This window comes from Ruditapes philippinarum, unplaced genomic scaffold (genome assembly GCF_026571515.1).
Source record: "Ruditapes philippinarum isolate M1 unplaced genomic scaffold, ASM2657151v2 ctg10555_1_1_1_1, whole genome shotgun sequence".
NCBI lineage: Eukaryota > Metazoa > Mollusca > Bivalvia > Venerida > Veneridae > Ruditapes > Ruditapes philippinarum.
In genome coordinates this window covers 32,391-53,319 of record NW_026852643.1, presented here as the reverse complement: position 1 = coordinate 53,319, position 20,929 = coordinate 32,391, and the positions used below count along the sequence as shown (strand labels likewise).

At 31.6% G+C, this 20,929-nt stretch overlaps 2 protein-coding genes across 2 annotated transcripts; both read left to right on the top strand.

The window, feature by feature from the left end:
* The first annotated feature begins 1,149 nt into the window (after positions 1-1,149).
* On the top strand, positions 1,150-13,351 carry LOC132719638 (calcium-activated chloride channel regulator 1-like). Its single transcript, XM_060703441.1, has 8 exons — positions 1,150-1,369; positions 5,861-6,149; positions 8,157-8,262; positions 9,224-9,395; positions 9,796-9,934; positions 11,672-11,784; positions 12,694-12,915; positions 13,037-13,351. The coding sequence occupies exons 1-8, from the start codon at positions 1,223-1,225 to the stop codon at positions 13,349-13,351; spliced, it is 1,503 nt and encodes a 500-aa protein (XP_060559424.1). The 5' UTR covers positions 1,150-1,222.
* Positions 13,352-13,770: 419 nt separating this feature from the next.
* Positions 13,771-18,596, top strand: LOC132719646 (calcium-activated chloride channel regulator 1-like). The gene is made up of 6 exons (XM_060703454.1): positions 13,771-13,999; positions 14,624-14,888; positions 15,207-15,362; positions 15,698-15,931; positions 16,500-16,921; positions 17,176-18,596. The coding sequence occupies exons 1-6, from the start codon at positions 13,955-13,957 to the stop codon at positions 17,197-17,199; spliced, it is 1,146 nt and encodes a 381-aa protein (XP_060559437.1). The 5' UTR covers positions 13,771-13,954; the 3' UTR covers positions 17,200-18,596.
* The last annotated feature ends 2,333 nt before the right edge of the window (positions 18,597-20,929 follow it).

Sequence of the window (20,929 nt, the reverse complement as noted above, 5' to 3'; positions counted from 1 at the left end):
TGATATTCTGATATGTTTTAAGGTTTTATCTACATAAGCCATTGCATGAATGTTCTTTTCTTACGGATGTTATTTGAACTTGTGGTCCAATCTTTTTTCTTTCAAAATATATTTACAAATGTTTCTTTCTATATATTTGCATTGTACATATTGTAAAAATTGAAAGGAATAAAATATGTTTAAACTCAAACTATTTTTTTCTTAGACGCCCGTTATATCTCAAAAACAGAATTATTTTTATTTCTCAAAGGCATTTTAGTTTTGACATCATGTTATATTTTCCAAAAATCTTACTGGTTGGCAAATAACCTGAACCATCATGTGCCTGCATTACTTTTTGCAATCAATGCAATTAAAGTGATTTACTATTTTGTATGGACGTCACAATACTAGTATGTTTACATTTTGCTACTTTAATGATCAATAATTTTACATTCAAGGTTACAATCTGCAGGTGATAAGCATTTGAAATGGCTTTAAACTATTTCCATTTTTGAACGTTCTAAAAAACATGTTTGCCCTTTCAAAAGAAGGAAAAATCCATTTCTTTTTGAGGCATATTGTGCCCTTAAAGTCCTACCAAATTGCATCAGATGATTCCATTCTATATTGAATAAAGAAAAACAAAGTCCTGGTTGTCATGTAAACCAAAAGCTAACTGTTAAAGATTCGTTTGCACATATTTGAGAACCAGAGCTTTGATATTTGGTAGGTAGCAGTACCTGGTACTTTTTTATATTTTCGCCTTAAAGCAGTATCGTGTTAAAATAACCAAGCTTACACCAAAACATGTGATTTGCGTCATTGGACAGTAAAACGCTACAACTTTTTTTTCTTATCATGGCACTGAAATGAATTTTGAAATGTAATACACAGGAAAATTACGTTACGTTTTAAACTAAAAAAAGTCTTACAGACAATCACAGTATGACAACATAGTGTCATTAAAAAAAACTTGCATTTTTTAATAAATTTGAAAAGTATTAGGGTAATGTCGCTTCTTAAACATAGTTTATACATTTACTTATTCGAATTAGACATATTCAGGAAGAATCTACTAGATTTCAATAAATTTCTGTAATATAAGTATTTTACCCAAAGAAGCGCATAGTATTGATGTAACAATGATATTTATATTCTAACATCCTTCTCCGTCATATCAGTTAACAAAAAGAAACCGAAAGGGAAAGATTGTTAAAGCGCATATTATTCAGTCAGCAGAATGGGCTCTAACATAAAATGTTTGATTCTAATTTTCGTCGTGAAAGTGTGTATTTCTATAAAGGTGAACAATGGCGGTTATGAGGACGTTTACATCTTCATACGGGAGGGTGTTGAGGAGAATGATAATCTGATCAGAAGAATAAAGGTACGGTTGAAGTTTAACCTGTCTATCAAAATAAATCAGAAACAATATTCCGGAACAAAATAATTAAGAAACATGAAATCTTAAACAATTCTAAATGACAATTACTTTAAATATATTTAGTTAAGCGCGGTTGCGAAACAAGTTCTTTTTAAATTATATCAATCAATGTCGAGTCCGTTTCCTGTAACCAAACAGTACTGGTGTCATCTGAAGAAACATGGTCGAGTAGTGCTCGATCAAATGATTCCTGGATTGAGATGTACGTAATAGTAAAATGCAATCGAAGTTATAATTCGATGTTATTTCAATTACATGAATTCATTGTAAAAAATATATTTGTTGTTGAAAAAAGATCTTTTGTACCCTATATAATCAGACAAACTTATCTTATATAGTTGCTTTTGTAACGAATAGTTTATGAAAAGTAAAGTATTTTAAATGTGAAGAGAACAATAAAAGTAATTTTTGCATTGCAAACGGCATTTACAATGCACGTAAACTACCAAAAAGAGGCAAAGATTGTCGTGTGGCGGCTGTAAAAAGTCTCCCCGTACATTTAATCAATGATGTTATATTTTCGATCCTTGAAGATCGTTCAGCAAGACATTATTGTTGTGCTTGTGGTATTTTTAGTTTCAACTTTTCGGCATTTTCTAGTTGGGTGGTTCCAATATTCCTACTTGAATAATATTGAATCACCCTTAGGAATTGTTGCCTGCTTTTTAAATTTGTCTTTTGACGTCTTATCTGTGATACGCAGGCTTCATAACCTCTGATTCCCTTTCAAAATTCCATTTTATTTAGTTCCGCCCATTGTTTTCTCGTTTAGGGCACACGCTTTTTATTACTTGGGGACCATACGCCGCTTTTCATGGAATGGCACTGAAGTGTCACATTGAAGGTTCCATGATAACCGCCGTATGAACACATCTGCGGATGTTTCTAAATTCAAAATTTTACTATTTCATGTTTAAATGTTGAATTCTGCTTAAGCCGGTGCTAGGGGGCGTGGACGGTAACTTGCACATTCCAGTACTGTCCATGAACAGGCTCAATCAAACCGAGCCTGCAACATTTTCAATTTTGCCGTTGGGCTTTCTTTAGGGATTCTGTATTTATCTATTTTGCGAAATTAACTCTTAGTGCGTTAGCCAGGCAGTAGAAATAAACATTATCGTGATAAACACTGCAACATGAGCCATTAATACTCTTGTTACTATATATATATATATATTAACAAGATTTCCTATGATATCAACTGTGACCGGGGCAGAACATTCATATAATCATAATCGGCCGCTAAACACGAGTACGTGCAGAAACTGAAACAATGACATCACATTTTACGTCATCAACACAACAAGCTGTAAAAGTGAAAGTAGGCTTAAGCACGAATTCTTCGAGGTTTTTAAACGTATTTGGACAAAAAGTTTTGTTGAATTGTAATGAAAACTTCGACAAATTTATCTCGAGAAAAAGAAAATAAAACTTGCTCCTTGATTCTAGTGTACAGTTCGTTGAATACACAAAGGGAGTAACTGTGTGTGCAGAAAAAAAATAATCTCAAGTGAGAGGAATTTAAACAAAAAATATCAACGTAATTTAAAAATAAATGCTACTATTAAATCTATCAAGTGTATAAAGACATTAATACACGCCAAAGACCGGCCAGAAAGTGAAAATCGGCCCTGTAATGAATAATGTTCTGGGGCTGAAGCCCTCGGGGGAATTTTTCATTTTGTGGGTCAATTATCACCTTCCGCCTTTCGGCCCTACTCTGCCGTGTATTTAACTCTTATTAATCGAATAGATGTGAACTTTTACTTTATCTAGATTATTTTTTACTTTTTTAAAATCTTACCACACTTTTTTCAACTTTCATTTTCTTGAAATATTTTAGCTCATCTGGAAGCATCCGACTGTAAATTTGAATGCAAAGACGTGTCATTTTGAGCGTATACTGCAGAAGTAAATACATCTGCGGAAACGTCTGCAGATGCATCTAAAATTTCACATGTATCATGTGTATGCGTTTTTGTGCGCACGTGACGATGATTTAATTCTTTTGTCAATGGAAAAATATATTTTCTATATTTAGGAACAAAACAATTTAGAAATAAAAACTTCAAAACGAACGTATGACTATGACTTGCAAACAAAGTATCAGGAAGAAAAATATTTCAACGTTATATGACACTTTTTAAATTTCTAGCTGGCAAAAATTAGTACATTGTATTTATGAAATTATGTACTGAATAAAATTTCAATGGATTTAAAATTAGGAATGTCGTGTATGATCAATTCGGTGGATAATGTGATGTCCGTAGAAAAGCTAGACAGTGTAGAATAAGAAATATGAACCAGGTCGCAACAGAATACCATCTTATTTGTGTCGATCCTTTTAAGCGAGAGATTTAAATACCATTGATATACCATTATTGACCTCCAGTATATATGTTGGCTTCGATTACACTCGTCCTGTATCTCATCCCCAATCAATTTGTGTTACATTTAAACTCTCTCATTCTGCTTTAAGTTCGCTTCCTGCTTCTTAGACCATATGTGCTGTCAGCAAAGTTTCCGTTTTGCAAGTTTTAACCAAATATATATTGTTTCATCAAATACATATCTTAATCCATTACGTCATGAGCATTTTGTGAAATATGGCCGTTTTCATTGAAAAGCCTGGTGTTACATGTGTTACATGTTCAAATTGCTATAAAACTATAAAAAAAGGCTTCAATACTGTTCAAACGCGGCACAACTGTTGACTTGTAACGGCATACTCAATCTTTATCTTCCTGTTACCATGGAAACGAGGGGACATCTCAAAATTGCCAAAAGAATCACAATATTGCGTTCATTAATCCATCAAAACTGCTGCAACTTCTCCGCTTTTCAAAGTAAGTTTTTCATTACCTTAAAATCGACCTGAGGCTATTTTAAGCCTCTCACAAGTCCAAATTTTCTTGGAAAAGAGGAGGTCTGCTAACTCCAAGCAGAAGGGGCCACATCCCCCTTAATGTGTCTCAAACGAAAAAAAGTGTTTGGGACCTAAATTGGGGATTTTCCATATTTGAGGCCTCAAAAGGAGGTGAAGAGACGTGAAAAGACTTTTATATGAAGTAATGTGCTTAAGTATGACATCAATCACTATTTTGCATTCCACCAGGAACGTTCTTGCGCATTTTTAAACGTTGTTTTTCCTTTCTTCCCCTTATGAGCAATCTGCGTAGGACAAAAAGTGCATTGCCCTGCATAGAAATGTAGTAGAAAATCATAGACAATTCCTAGTTAGTTTAAGATAAAAGTTTAAAAAATCATATAAAATAGCTTTTAACACAAATACAAAAGATACATGTATAGCTTTGCGGCCAAAATTGTCACAAAAGGGCACGGAAAAGACGATTGTTTAAGAATTCCCCTTAAGATCACGGACAAGACACTGAGATAGTTTTTTGTAAAAAAATGTCGAAATAGTATACGAGGGTTGTCCAAAAAATTCGTGCACTGCAGTTATTGTCGTGAGAGTTATTGATAGAAAAACATGAATTATATATCACTTAAAGGGGAAATCTGTCTCAAATAAGAACGCGTAACCGGCATGTCGTGAAAACGAATCGAACCTTGGTAACGTTATACCGGCGCACGAAAAGAATTAGGGTTAGTTTATTACTTTGATGCATTACGGTATTCTTTAAACACAACATACATGTACAAACGGTAATATTCAGGGAAAAGTATGTGTACGTATTCCTAACGTCACTAGAAAATATGACATCATTTGCCCTATTGTAACGGTCGTAAACAAACATTTGTGTATGGTCGTCAATACTGTAATTACGTGAAAATGTCAGTTGCTAAACGTCTGGAAAATACAAATGTAGTCAGCTTAATCTGACGAAAAGAATAACTTCAAAATTATTTGATTAAAAGAAATATAAATATAATTGTACAAAAATGCATGCGTAAAATCATTGCTAAACGGTTATAAAGTACTTTTAATACAAAAAAGCAGGCTAATATCTTGTTCCGGGTTGAAGTATAAGATTATTGTAGCAGTATATGTTTACAATAATAATCTTATGAAAAAATATTTCAGTCAAAATAGCTTTACATCTTTTCTATAAAACTGTTATATAGTGGTTCCTTTAACAAAATAATTATACCAAGATACATGCTGTCATATTAATGCACCCATTTTATACATTTTATTATCGAAACAATACGTTTAACTATAAATTACATTAGGAATTATTATATATGTTAAATGCATTAGCAAAAGTTACATATGAATATGTAGGCAGAATAAAATCTGTATCATTCAAACTTACAATTATCTAAGAACATAAGAACAAATATATTCGAGCGAGGTCTGTTTATGGACAATGAGCTGGTTATTTGATTTTGAAATTGAAAGATTTGTATCTTTTACTAAGGGTTGCTTTAACTCATTCGACAAACTAAATTTGAAATTAACACTTTCGACAGGAGGTATTTACCGAGGCATCAAGCTTAATGCTTACAGCAACAGAAAACAGGTTATACTTAAAAAATATCAGGATAGTAGTTCCAAAATCATGGTCGAAGAAGCCAGAGTACTTGAATATCCCAGCTCCATCCCTGTCTAGGCAATATATTATACTTGATAAAATTATCGCTGGTATGACAACCCCACATGTACGTTCTACAGGCGTTTGTGGAGCAGAGGGAAGTTACATGTTCTTAAGTTCTACAGACTTCATTCTAAAAGGGGGATACACTAGATGGGGGTCACATGGTAAGTTAACCTTTCCACCTTGTTTCCTTCGAGTCGTTTTTTCCTGGTATCGCTGGTGAAAATAAATGTATAGACAAAATAAATTGTAGATTAAATAAACTAATATAGAATACATTGAATGGACATATCTGCTGATATATTTATTTTTTGTTTGTATTACTTGATGTTTTTTTTTCATGACAGTTTCTTTTTTTTTCTTTTTCTTTTCTTTTTTTTGCAGTTTTTTGTTGGCCCTGGCGAATACTAAATGAATGCATCATTGTTAAAAACTTTATATCGTCGAATAATGATTTTCATTTTTATTTATTTTTAATATTTTCATCTAGGTACAGGTAACAGTTTTGTAAAAGTGATATCGTTATTGTTAATGTCTTTTCATCTTTGTTTAAAAGTTCACATTTTTGGAAAACAGTTTACTGTTTTTTAAACCAGTTCACATCTTTCTTTTTTACAAATGCAGTTTGAAGAGCAGTTTAAATCTTTTCAAAGAACTGTTAACATCTGAGTATAAAATTTAACACCTTTGTTAAAAAGTGTTCACATATTTGAATATTTGAAAAAACACAGTTGTTTAACAGTTAGCAACCTAAAAGTTAGATAACGGTTCACATCTAGGTAGATCAGTTTGTATCTTTGTATAATAACAATTTACGTAATTATTATACAACAGTGTGTACATATTTGAAGAATCGCTTTTATGTTTGAATTACAAAAGAAGTCCCTGTATAAATTATTTTAGCCAACGCTGTCGCATTTTGGTTAAGTTTTTGCGTGCAAGTTGGTCTCTCCAAAAGTACTTAAACAAACTTCACACACTTACTAACGAGCATTGAAGGTCACTGCCAAAGGCCCATATATATAACACTGGTTTGAACAGAGATTTGGCCCTTTTAAGACAATTCTATATAATCCAGGCTCTTGTTTGACTATCAAGCACTAAGTTCAGCACCCTGTCCTACTGTCAGCTCTTGTCATATTTGTTCATCAGTTAACAGTTAACATCTTTGTATAAAAGCTAGAGTTTACATCTCTATATAACAGTAAATATTTGTGTCAGCTAGCGAGAAAGGTTGCTGAAAAAAACGAAATCAGAACAAGTATTTTTACAATCCTGTACTTATCGTCAAACGATAAACTTCATATCACAATTAGAATTGCACTAAATTGCCAAAAACAAAAGCTGCAGACATGGCTTGATTGAATCGAATTGTTTTTAATATTACCAGCAAAGGGCACAAAACACCCATTTCCAAAGCAAGACTACAACATCAATTGTTCTGCGAAAATATTTAGATAACAGATTCAAAGTACCAATTAATTGAAATGTTTATGCAGCAACCGGTATAAAAACTTTTTGCATGTGTTTATTACTAGTACTTTTTGAGAAGTGTTATTTCGTACGTGGCGCAATAGCTCAGTTGGTTAGACCCATGGCTGTCAATCCCGAGGTCCCGGGTTCGATCCTGGGTAAAATATGATAAACAAGATCAACAAAGAAAGGCGGCGTTCAATGAACGCAACACTCGTGGGATTTTTCAGTGTTTCTCACCTAACTAGAGGTATACGAGTACTTGTAAGAAATCCAGGTAATCCGCGCATCAGTGCTATACACTCGGGCGTGTAAAAGAACCAAGAGGTCTTTTCAAAAAGAGCTAGGGACTGGTTCCAGGATTCCGTTGTATCTCATAGCTGTCTGTGAAGTGTGTCAAATCTAGAGTCATGACTGCCAAATCGGCCTAAGAAGCTCAGCTAAGCATCCTAGACGATGTTCTGACCTAAATATTACATTACATTTCAATGAAATATTGGTTATATTTTCATAAACATTATACTTTTTGTTCTCTTAAAGATCTCATGGTTTTTATTTAATGTCAGTATTGGATTTTTTTGCAAAGTACAGAGTTGATATTAATTTTGAAACTAAAGATATGCAGTTATTATTTAAGATTTCATACTAATCTTGATACAAAACACGTAACGATAGTACTGTTTTTATATGTTGTAAAGATCACGTGATTGTCCATGAGTGGGCTCATCTAAGATGGGGAGTTTTTGATGAATATCCAATTTCAACAAAATTTTATCAAGGAAGTGGTAAATGGATCCCTGTAAGGTGCAGTATTAAACTTAAATTTTCTTTAAATCTTCCCATGTTTTAGGATACGTTAAACATTTTTTTTAATATTATTACATAATCGGATATACATTCTACGTTTTAATTTATATTATAGTTACATCAGGTATTCATAAACTGTCCCAGTTTTGCTTTCGATTTCTTTTTTGTTGGTGTCAAGCTATCTTGAAACTTGATATCTGTAAATTGTACTATAGTTTGGGGACTTTTCTGTTGAAAATGTGTCAGAGTTAAATCGTATACATATACATGCACAGTGCGTGCGTTAACTGGAGTGCAGGACTTGTATTAGTTACCCGCACTCCTGAGCATGTCCATTGATTGGCTCATTTTTGTTGTGGTTGCTTATTGCGACGGAAGAGAAAGGGAAAGCGACAAAAATATCATATTCAGATGATCGTTCATTTGGTTAATTTTCCTTGGGGTTTCATAATGTGACATGACTATAATACAAAAGAGAAAGAACATCAAAACACTCGGCAATCTGATTTATACTCGGGGGCTACGCCCCTTTGTACAAATCAGATAGCCTCGTGTTTCGATGCTCTTACTTTACCTTGTCATTACTCCTGTAAAGAGATATAAAATATAAGGTATTATTCTAAAATGTCACATTTAGTTATCAATTTTAGTAATAATGTACAATATAAGGTGCATAAAGATTAAATGGCATGCCAGTTTTGACCTGGCAATATGTGTGATCAGTACATCATCATACAAAGTTTGGAGGTCCAAGGTTAATGTAGATTAAATGACCAGTTCCATATCTTGTTATAGCAGGTCCAAGTGACATTGACCTTTTGACCATAAACATTTCTGTTTCAGGACGAATAGCTGTGTTACATTGTATTGAAGTAAACAAACGTTTAACCTTACGCACACATGTTTGTTGAAATTTAAGCTAAAACAAAAACTAATATATCGTTTTATTTGATATTAGGTGCACCACACAAATAAAGGGAAAGATCGGAATCGGAAAAGGATGCTCTTCAAATGACATTGAATGTGACATTTCTAACACGGGTAAAAAAATAAGTGATCGATGTAAGTTTTGTCCGATTGAACAAAAGGATAATAGTGCAAGCTTGATGGGATATTCCTTTTTTAATTCAGTAAGTTCACGAGCATTCTAGATTTGTAAAGGTAAAATAGCCCCATTCGTCCTCAACATCTTGTGAACACTTATCTGTCTTTGCCTACACTGTGATTTTATTAAGAATTGAAGTCCGTTTCAAGTTTTTAAAGTTTTTGAAAATTAAGGCCTCGTAAATATCAAAAAAAGACCTTCCACTTCTAGTTTTTTTTCTTCAGTGTCCTATAGACAGATATAGAGATGTGCTACTATTCTAATATTTTCAAAATTGGCAATGTGTGTAATCTAAAGCTAAATAAGCCCTCAACACGAATGTACAATAAAGTCAATTCCTTATGAGTTAATATTGTATCATGATTATCATAAACATTTACAGAAATAAACTCTTATTTTGTCATGACATTGATTTTTTATCATAGATTAAAAGTTTTTGTGATAAAGATGATTTAACTGTGAATTCTGAGCAAAGGCATAACAGACAAGCACCAAATAGACACAACATTGTTTGCAAATACAAGAGCGTCTGGGAGGTTATGAGAAAACACATTGATTTCAAAGGTTCGTTTTATTTTGATATGACCTAACGTGTTAGACATAAATAATTTATAATTAAGTACTAAGTGAACTTCTTTTGCCTTGTTTTGTCGGGATCTTATAGTTGATATTAATAGTTGTACCTAATTTGAAGACCTTTCTATTGAAATGTGTCAGAGTTAAATCGTTAACCCATACATGCGCAGTGCGTTAACTGTAATGCAGGTATTCGTTACCTTTCAATGCTCTTTTTATTACTTTTCTTTCTTCCTTTAGGACATTGACTTTTGTTATGCTCATTTTGGTTTATATATCTCTACAGGATCCTTTCTGTGTATTACTTATTGAACCTTTTGTTACCATAACAACTGTTTGGTGATCACTTTGTTATTACTGGTTTGTTGAATAGGAAATTGTTGGGGCTTAGGGTGAGGTCTTGTGCACAATTATCCAATTTTAACCCCTAGTAGTTCTTATGCTGCTGACTGTTACAAGGCAATGCCCCTCTAGTTCGCTTTTATATATGCCTTGTTCATTATAAAAATTATTGATCATTTTGATCTTATTATCACATTGTTGTTATCTGTCCACACTGCAATCAGCCTAGAAGATAGTCTTCTTTAAATAACATATATCGACACAAACATATTTTATTATAACATACATCTAAATTCAGTTATCACTTGTAAAAGTTTGTTATGCGATGATTTTCTTAAACGTTTTGTTATAGAAATTCTTCTTAATATGCTTCATAAGATATAGGCATCTATATTTGTTTCAGAGAAAATAGAATTATGTGTTTCTTTGATTCTTTTGAAAACTTTCTTCATACTTTCTTCCGCATTTTAAAAGAAAAGATGGGTACATTTAGTAACGCGAAAAACGAGTTGTTGATTAGCTTATGTTTTGTTGGAACAGACTGGTGTACCGTTATTTAGACTACGTGGAGTTTGAATTTTTAACAATAAATTTTATGTTTTTATTTAGTATTGCCCTTTTTAACATATAGCTTAGTGGTACTTCTCATATAATGTTTTCAACACTCTCATTGTCTCTTTCTTTAATTTAATTTCACAAGCTTGCAATATTTGATTTTTGCAGATGTGTGTTGCCCAAAATCAATAATGTTGTGTTAACTGATGCCTGGTACGATCAGGGTTGAATTTGCTGTGGGAAAGATGCCAAAATGTTGTCTTATCTTGGATAATTTCATTTGCTTTTATTATGTATGTTGCTGTGGGCGAGATGTCACTTTCTTTTTGCGGGCAGAATTAATTGTGTCAATATATACCACACTGTCCCGTCTACATTAAATATAATCAGTTCCTTTCACGAAGCATCCTCTTGATCACAGTTTGGAGTTTTCATGATATCCCAGTCAATGTTTTGAATGTTGTTCTTTAGCAAATTCCTCTGAACAAACGATGTGTTGTTTATAAGTATAAAAATCCAGATAATATTGCCAATACTTGGTGATAATTATACTTTCATTTACTACAATCGAAACTCTTCTACCCGCCCATGTGGAACTGTTTTTATGGACTATGGAAAAGAAAAGTTAATAAATATATTTTGTTTGTAAAATTCGTAATAAAGACGTCCCGTTTCTTACGCGTGCGCTCATCTATCATAAAATCCTGCTAATTATTCCTTATTCACTCCACATCACACAAGTATATGCAACACTTCTTGCACAAAATGTATTGATATGACTTTCAATAGGTATTCATATGCAAACCTGATAATGTATATTTATTTCAGATAACACTTTGTTACCACCTGACACTAATACCGTTCCAAATTTTGAGATTATTCAAAGTTCGAACGAAATACATAGAGTGTTTGTCCTAGATGTTTCTGGAAGTATGAAAGGGGTAAATTTTTTATTCATTTTCCATATTATAAGAATAAGAAACGTGTTACATGTATATATAAACAACGATATTTAAATATTTAAAAACTAACACATACCATACTTAAATACATTTGTAAGTTGATCTTTCTCTTAATTGCCGATAATCTTATCATATAATTTAATATGTTTAATATTATTGATGTGCAATTTTTTTATTTATTTTTTTTTTGGGGGGGGGGGGGCGGTTATTTTAATAAGGAAACATGTTATAAAGTTATAAAGATGCTTCTATATTTATTTCTTTATTTTTTTTATAGAAGCATCTTTATGACTTTATAACATGTTTACTATATACTCGTCCAATAGAACTGAATTCTATTGGACTAGTATATAGTTGTCAAACATATATTGTACAGGGTACTTGCCGATTCTGAAATAGGTTTTGCATCCAAGTACATGTCAAATAGTATCAGTAATGTTTTCAACAATCTAACATGTTCTCTTTGTTTCACATCTTTTGACAAAAATTTGTTACTTCAAGAACAAATTAATATGATCAAACATTTAAACAAGGCAGGATGGAGTATGATATGTATTTAGTACAGATTTGTTGGACTCTGGAAATGAAAACTAAGCAAAATTGATCGGATTGGATCCAATAATATTTATTTTGGAACTTCACTTCATGCAAACGCCGAAAGTACATTGGCAAAGTTTTATAAGATTTGACATGAAGCCTTCAATCAGTTGCCATTAAAACTTTGCTAAATTTTAATCCATTTTGAAATCTATTTATTAATTTCTCAAGTGTGTTTTATGTAAAAAAGTTAAATGTTACTATTAATGCATGTCAGCTTATGTCACCCTCGGTTTATACTACAATTATTGTATAACAATCTTAAACGTTATGTTCGTGATCATTTTGCAGTTAAAGCTCACCATATTACAACAGACATGTAGGTATGTCATTCAAGATGTCATACCACAAGGCAGTTGGCTTGGTATTGTTACCTTCAGCAGCTCGGCTTCAACTACAACATATGTTAAACAGATCAACTCCCAGGCTGATAAAGATGCCCTTAAATCTGGTCTTCCTTCCGTCGCATCAGGTTCAACATGCATAGGGTGTGGTATTGAAGAAGCAATTAAGGTAAAGAAAACACATCTAGTCATATAAAACATGAAATGTGCTTATATATAAAAATTAAGTTTTATTTTTTTCTACTATATTTTCATCATTATACAATTATATGCATGATATTTGCTTACAGATTCTAAAAATAAATCTAGAAAGTGCTGAAAATACTGGAATTGTGCTGATATCCGATGGTCTTAACAACAGAGGGAATATTCGGGCATCAATTCAAAAAGCTGTTAGTGAGAAAGTAATTGTAAACACGATAGCTGTTTCACAAGAGGCGGATAGCATCCTTGCTGAAATTGCACAAGATACTGGTGGCAAACATTACACATACCTTGACAAAGGTTCCATCAGCTTTGCTGCTACGTTCAGTGAATCAATAAAAGACGATCATACCATGTCAGCCAGCCAATTAGAAACAGTTAGTTTATCACGTTCGTTATAATTTCGGTTAAATATGCATTTAATTTCAGTCAAGAAAATACTTTTGTCATAGAGACGTAACTTCAAAGCTTAGTCTGTAAGATTATTTTAATAAAAATGCCTTAAAGAAGGTATCACCTGTTTATCATAGTCATTCATCACTAAAGGATTTATTTTATTCTTTTTTAGTTAGGTAACATTAATCTAAGAATACAATTACCTTTATTTAGTCCGATACTGATCTCAGTAGTGGTTTGGTTCATTTACTGCTGAAATGTGACATAGATGTGTTTAAAACGGTGTAAAGGGCAGATAAATATACACTGTTTCATATAGTTACATATTAAGAATAAGATAACAATTGGTTACGAGTAAATCATAGCAGATGGGAAAATAAGCAAGATATAAAAAGTAACCTTTTAAATTGTACGTAATTACTCATATTTTTTTTTTGTTTAAGCTTGTGTCTGAAAAGATCGATTCAACAAATTCAACAACTCTCAAATTTGACTTTGCAATAGAAGAAAGTATTGGAGCTAATACGACAATTACAGTTATATCGAGATTATACCAAGAACTACACCTTGAAGTTTCTGGACCAAATGGATTCACTCAAGCACTGTCCATGAACGGAACGCAAGTAACGATGCTTATTAATGGTATAGCCGAGGTGAGTAAATATATGTTTTCCTTCTTTGGCTTACAGATTTCACATTTAAATGATATCAATTAGTGAATTTGTTTTTTACATGATAAGAAAATGATAACTGGTCATGAATTACAGAAATATTTTAAGCGATCAAAGGTAAGGTTTGACTCGCTACCTCATTTGATCATACCTATATGTATCATTTGTTTACTTAATTCCATATACAATAAGATATTCCACTATAATCTAAATAACAATGGAATATTAATTTGATATTGGGATATGATTTATAGAAAGACATATGGAAGTTCGATTGGAAGCAATATATCATTTTCTTCGTATTGATTAATTCTTCAACAGTTGTAAATATTTTATGATTTTAATATTATACGTTTATTGTAGGATTATTATCACTGATTCTATAATTTTTAATGGTTTAGATATATTGACATTTCTTTACTGATTTACACTTTTGTTAAACAGAATGCATGGTTGTTAATATGAAGATAAAACATTTTAAGACAATATTGAGATACTATTTTATTCAAATATAGTTGAATGAAAAAAAACTATCATCATTAAAATTTCTTTCAAATTTACTTCAATGTGTTTAACACTTACAATAATATTTTTATTTTGAACTAGGCGGGGTTATATCTATTGACAATATCAATGTCAAACCCCGATCAAACTATTGAATATTATGTAAGTTCAACGCCTACAAAACCTGATATCATCAAAATCTCAACGCAACTTTCTGCGTCAAAGATTGACGTTTCTTCTGGCGACGTCCCGGTAGCGTTTGCTACTGTTACGAAGGGATACTCACAAGTAATCAATGCATCGGTAAAAGCACATATTGAAGCTGATAATAAGCGATGTACATTGTCACTTCTCGATAATGGACATGGTAAGCCAAATGACAATAGCACAATATCTTAAAACGTGTGTGCCATGACCATATAGACCAACATAAAATCATATTTTTGTTTTAATTTTGTGTTTTGTTTTGTTTTGTTTTTTTTTGCTTGAATAGCCTTTTTGTACTAAAAAGTCGCAATTTCATATCATGGAGTTGACAAGTCATAAAGTAGGTATTTCTTAAGAAAACGATTACAACAATTTTTCGACCAACCTTTGTACATTTATAATTAATAGCTCAAGACATTGCTAAGAACTGAATAAATTATAAACTTTAAACACAGTTGTTTGATCATTTAATATTTAGATCCTGATGCATTTGTCGATGATGGTGTTTACTCCGGATACGTGTTTCCTCGTTGTTTAGACTCTGGACGCGTCAACATTAAGGTTTATGCATCTGGACAAAAGGGCATGACTCGAATTTCTAGAAAGGTTATTGGTGCCCCATCAGTGATTGAAGGTATAGATTGTTTGTATTGTAAATGTAACTTTATTTTTTCAAATTTCTTTGGAAACAAATTCTTGTTACAATGTTGTTTGAGTAAAGTATGTCTACAAAGTTGCCTAAAAGAAAGTTGATATGTTTTTTCTCTTATAGCATTATTTGGTATGCACTCAATTAAATAAGTCGCTTTTGAATGATTTTTGAAAAGAATATCTTTGAATATCATATCAAATATCCACATTTTTACAAAGTTATAAAAAAGAAAGGTTCTGTCTTATGAATGAATGAAAAATAAATATAAAAAGTAAACGGCTTTCGAAATAATTTAGAAATTGTGTTAATGTTTTAAGAAGATGAAGATGAGCCCGAACCTTTTGATGAATCATTTCAACGGGTTCAAGTAATGGAAGAATTGTACGTTACTAAAGATATCAATGACGAAGATTTTACTGATGTTGTCGCCCCTGGACGAATTACTGATGTTGGTATATTTCACATTGTAAAAGAAACATCCGTGTACGGAGAGAATAGAAATTTCACAATAAGTTGGACTGCAACCGGTGATGATAGAAATCAGGGACGCGGTATGTTGTCTTAAATGAGTCGGGTTGCTAGTTGATTTTTATGAAAATTATACACATGAACAAAATGTTATAACTCACATATCATGCAGCTTGTACAAGTACGCGGTATATCCATTTAAAGATCCTGTTACACATTTTTTCATGGTTTTATTTCATAGATATGATGCTTCCAATTAAGTTCCAATAAGCATTATTTATAAAGATATTATCGAATTTAACATTTCATGTAAATAAAGGGATGTAATTTGAAATTTATTTTCTATAAAAACTAAGTCAAAATTTTCCAATAGGAAATGAATGCATATAATTTATTGATTTAATATAATGTGCACAAATATTTGCAGTACATATTTTTCATATTCTTTGATGTTTGAAAATTGTTTTATTTGCATGATTATATACATATATTATTTTTTGCAAGTGTAGTATACACACAATAACAATATCAACCACAAAACCTACAGGATCTTTAAATCCACTTATATGGAAAAATTATTCAGGTAATCTTTTTCTGAAATGCCAAATAATTTCAAAATAATGTTTTAAAAATATACATTTCTTCTTTCAGCATCATCTTATATAATGCGGGTTTCTGATGACTTCGATGCGCTTTTAAACAATTTTGATTCAGCTGCCATTTTGAACATGACAAACACAAGTCTTATACCTCAAGAGGCTGGTCAAACGGAAGCAATAAAGTTTGTTGTAGACGCTGAAAAGTCCTACACCGAGACTACATTTTTCGCTATACAAGCAGTTGACGATGCTGGAAACCGAGGGGCAGTGTCAAATATCGTCTCTATAGTAGTTGCAAAAGGATATCGTCTGAAAGCAGAGCCAGGAACATTGAATATTAAAAGTGATGAAATAGCTACAATTGCAGAAAATGACAGTATCGCGGGCATAATTGGGGGCACTGTTGGCGGAACAATATGTGGTCTGATAATATGCGTTATGATTGTGCTATTGAGGAAACGTCTGAGATCAAAGGTAACCATTTGAGAAGAATAATTACGTCACATTTTATATTTATTTTAAAGGAATTTTTGTACTCCTGTTCAATTATATCTGTTACCGTTTATCATATAAAAGACTAAAAGTTTAGCATTGTTCTGGTATAGATGTAGTATGGATGGCAGCCAGCATTATGTACGATAGGTTCTTCTTTCCCAAGCTTTTATTTATATTGATACTTAGAGTTTTATAAATAATTATAATTGTTCATTCGCGTTGTTTTCTTTCAGAGTGTTAAGAATGACATCGCTTAAGAAGAATATGTACGAAGAATGGAGTTTGACACTTGAATGAGGGGAAAAATTAACAATTTTGAAAAAAAAATGGTTCAAATGATTACACAATTCATTTTCCGTCAATATATTAATCATCATTTACATTTAACAAAATTCAAAATCATCATATACAATATCCGCATAATCCTAATTAACAACACAATCATCTTCAGTATAAGAACTTAGTCTACCGTAATTCTATAGCTGTATATCAAATTATCTATCGAATTTTGTCATATCTTTTTCTGTTTCCCAACGGAGACGCAACGGATACGCATATAAAGTTGCCCCTTCATTCGTCAGACTGTGGTCCGGATTATTACTTATCAACCTCTTGTCTAAAGTTTCTAAGGACATTTTCACTGACAGGATTATCAACGTTATAATTTAGTTTAATAGGTTTTTTCTCAACATCAGATGCGTCAATGTCTTTTTATTTTCAACTATTTTGCTTTGCCTTGTCTTAGCAGCATCAAGTACCAGAAATTCAATATTCTTTTTCTTCTTGTTTCTCTACCAGCAGTCAACAGCAGTAAAGAATACATTACTTATTTACTGTTCAATATAAAAATTAGAATAATATAGTTACGTTCACGGTATTTCAGTTTGATTCCTTTCGAACGAGGTATTCATCAATTTTCTCTGATTGTGATATACAATACACCTTTCTTGCTCTCAATACTGAATAAATACCACCGTTATTTGTTATGCAAATATCACTATACTATCTAAGACTTCATTCACAGGAAAAACGCACGTGGTGACTTTGATATTCCTATCATTTGTTAATAGTGGTATACAATCGCACACCTTCATGGGGTTTTCAAAGCCTTATAATAATATTAAGTTAAAACGTAGGTATTTGTGGTCAAATAATATTGAAAGAGATGTATTAATTGCAGTTAAATAATTATAGCTGTACATTATCGACATTATTCCATTAAAGACAATCTTAGAGATCTTTGTACAACACTGTAAAAAGATTATTATGATTCTGGAAAGTTTTCCTCAAGTGAGATGTTAATGGCTATGAATGAATAAAGTAACATTTTCATGTTATAACATCATTTTATGCTAAGAGATTTTATCATTGTACATGTTTTAAGTGTTTTTTAACTTATCAATGGAAGGGATATCTTTAATGCATGATCGTTTTAGGCTTCATATTGAATTTTTGTGTAAAACATTGGGCATACTTTTTAAAAAAAAATTTGCAAGAACACTTACCGAAGGTGTGACATCTTGAAAATTAGATTCCTTCAACTTTCTCCGCCTACTATGGAATATAGTGCGTAGCATACTGGCTGCGAAAGTATTTTCATCACTGTATGATTTCCATGTTTTACATACAATATGAATAAAAGCCGATACCTGTTTACAGTATAAAATGTTTTCAATATTGTGTTGTTACAATATAACTAATATATGTTATCCGCAACTCGGCAAAATCTGTGTTTTTTCATTTTAATCTGTTTGTACAAACAAAATTTTCCTCTATAGATTCACGGTGCTACTCGTCACAACCTGTCGCGCTTATGATCGAAACTGTAACTGTAACGGTTTGTTTCTACCTACGGATTTACTAGAAAAAAAAACCCAAAGTATTCCGAATTTCGGAGTGAATGAATTATTGAGAACTGGTTTCATAATCTATACACAATACACGACTGTATGATTCATATTTTGTAACAGATATCCGACAGTGCAGATAACAAAACAGACATTTGATTGACGAAGAAAAATTTCAGATTATGTATTTCATTTAGTATCAGACAAAAAGATATACTTACTTCATTCATGAGAAAATATTATGATCATAGAAATGTATTGCAATCTATGAATTCTTTACTGAATATGTCAATTTGAATGAAAAAAATAAATAAAAAAATTTAAGGGAAGATGTGTTTCCTATTACAGGTCAAGTAAAGTTGGTATTTTCTTTATAATATCTGCCATTTTTAATGACACTTTATATTCATATTGTGTCCACCTATAGTATGCAGAATTTTAAACAATATTTACTTTGTGTGAAGTCAAAAACATGCATATTTCATATTTATCAATATACTGTGTAGCAAAAATCAATATTTTCTAATATCAAATTTGAGCATAGTATACCATTACGTTTTATTATGGCAGTACATTGAAAAGATATAAACGTTTTTTTTTCCTACGCTAAAGGTTTTACAAGAAATGTTACCGGAATAAGTTAAAGACAAAGCAGAACTTTGAACTTACTTCTAATAGGAGTGGTGTTCGTTTAATCACTCTTTGTTTTCATAAATAATAAAACAATGCAAAGGTATTTTGCTTTTTATTATTCTATTTTAGGCTAGATCTCATAACTCTTATCAGGTAAAAACTGGTTACCTTTCGTATGAGCAAAGCAAATAAGAAAATTATATCCATATTAACTTTTAACATAAAATGAAATGTAATTGTATCTTAAGTTTGAATTTTATTGTTAAAAGGCACATTAATCCACAGGAATGAATGAATTTTTATTTCTTAAGAAAGGGCAAATATGGAAAAAAGAAAGAGTAACGAAACTTCAGATATTGCCGAGTGTTTTAGTCAACATAAAAACACGTTCCCTATTTTCACAATATTGAGCCCCAGAAAAAAAATAATCAATGAAAGAGCATCTGAATATGGTGTTTTCTCTGCCGTCACAATAAGTCGACCCCTGCAAAAATGAGCAAATAAATGGGCATGCTCTGGAGTGCGGGACTAATATATGTATATGCATACATTTAAACGCTGAGAAAGTTCCCCAGACTATCATTCAAAATTTTTATAATGTTTAGATAATGTTTGCAAGATGCTTGTTACTTGAAAAAAGTAGCGATAAAAAGTGCAATAATTTGTCATAAAAGTAGCAAAATGTAAACAAAGTAATAATTTGACTTCCATAAGAAATAATAAATCACCACTAAACTAAATTGGCAAAAAGCAACAGAAGAAAAGGATTTAGGTAATTGTCAATGAGTCACTTTTTGGAAGCAATAAAATTACACCAAAATTTAAAAAAAAATGAATTATAAAATTAAAAGCATTTTCTATTATAGTAGGCCTTTTATTTGTATGCATGTCTTCAAAGTGAAATTTAAAAAAAAACAATGCTGTTCCTCTCTCTCTAAATTGCAGCAATTACATGCACAAATAACTTCACCATTTCAACTAATACACACACTCTATCGAGAGACATACTTTCAACATTCACAAACATTTTTACGAATACAAAACTTTAAATAAAAACAACATATAAAAATGTATAATAATCTTAAAGTACATAAAGCTATTGATCTTTTGCCGAAATGATAACTTTAATTGAGAAAAAGAATACTTCCACAAATCCTCGCATGAAAGCAGAGCAGTTTTAAATTTGATATATATATATATATATGCTTGAAGAAATTTGCACTGAATGAGAACATATATGTCAGTAAAGTAGCAAAATGTAAAGTATTATAACTTCCATACAAAATACTTAATCACTATAACTACACTAATTGCAAAAAAGCAACAAAAGTAAATAATGGCCAGTGAGGACCTGTTTAGAAACTTTAACAGGACAACAAAACCGAAGAAATGTTGTTAATTTGCCACGATGATGTAGAACAAAATGCTATTGATAATGATGATAAAAAATAATATTGGTAGTGATGATGTAGAAAATGCTGATGTAGAAAATATTTTTGAAAATGTA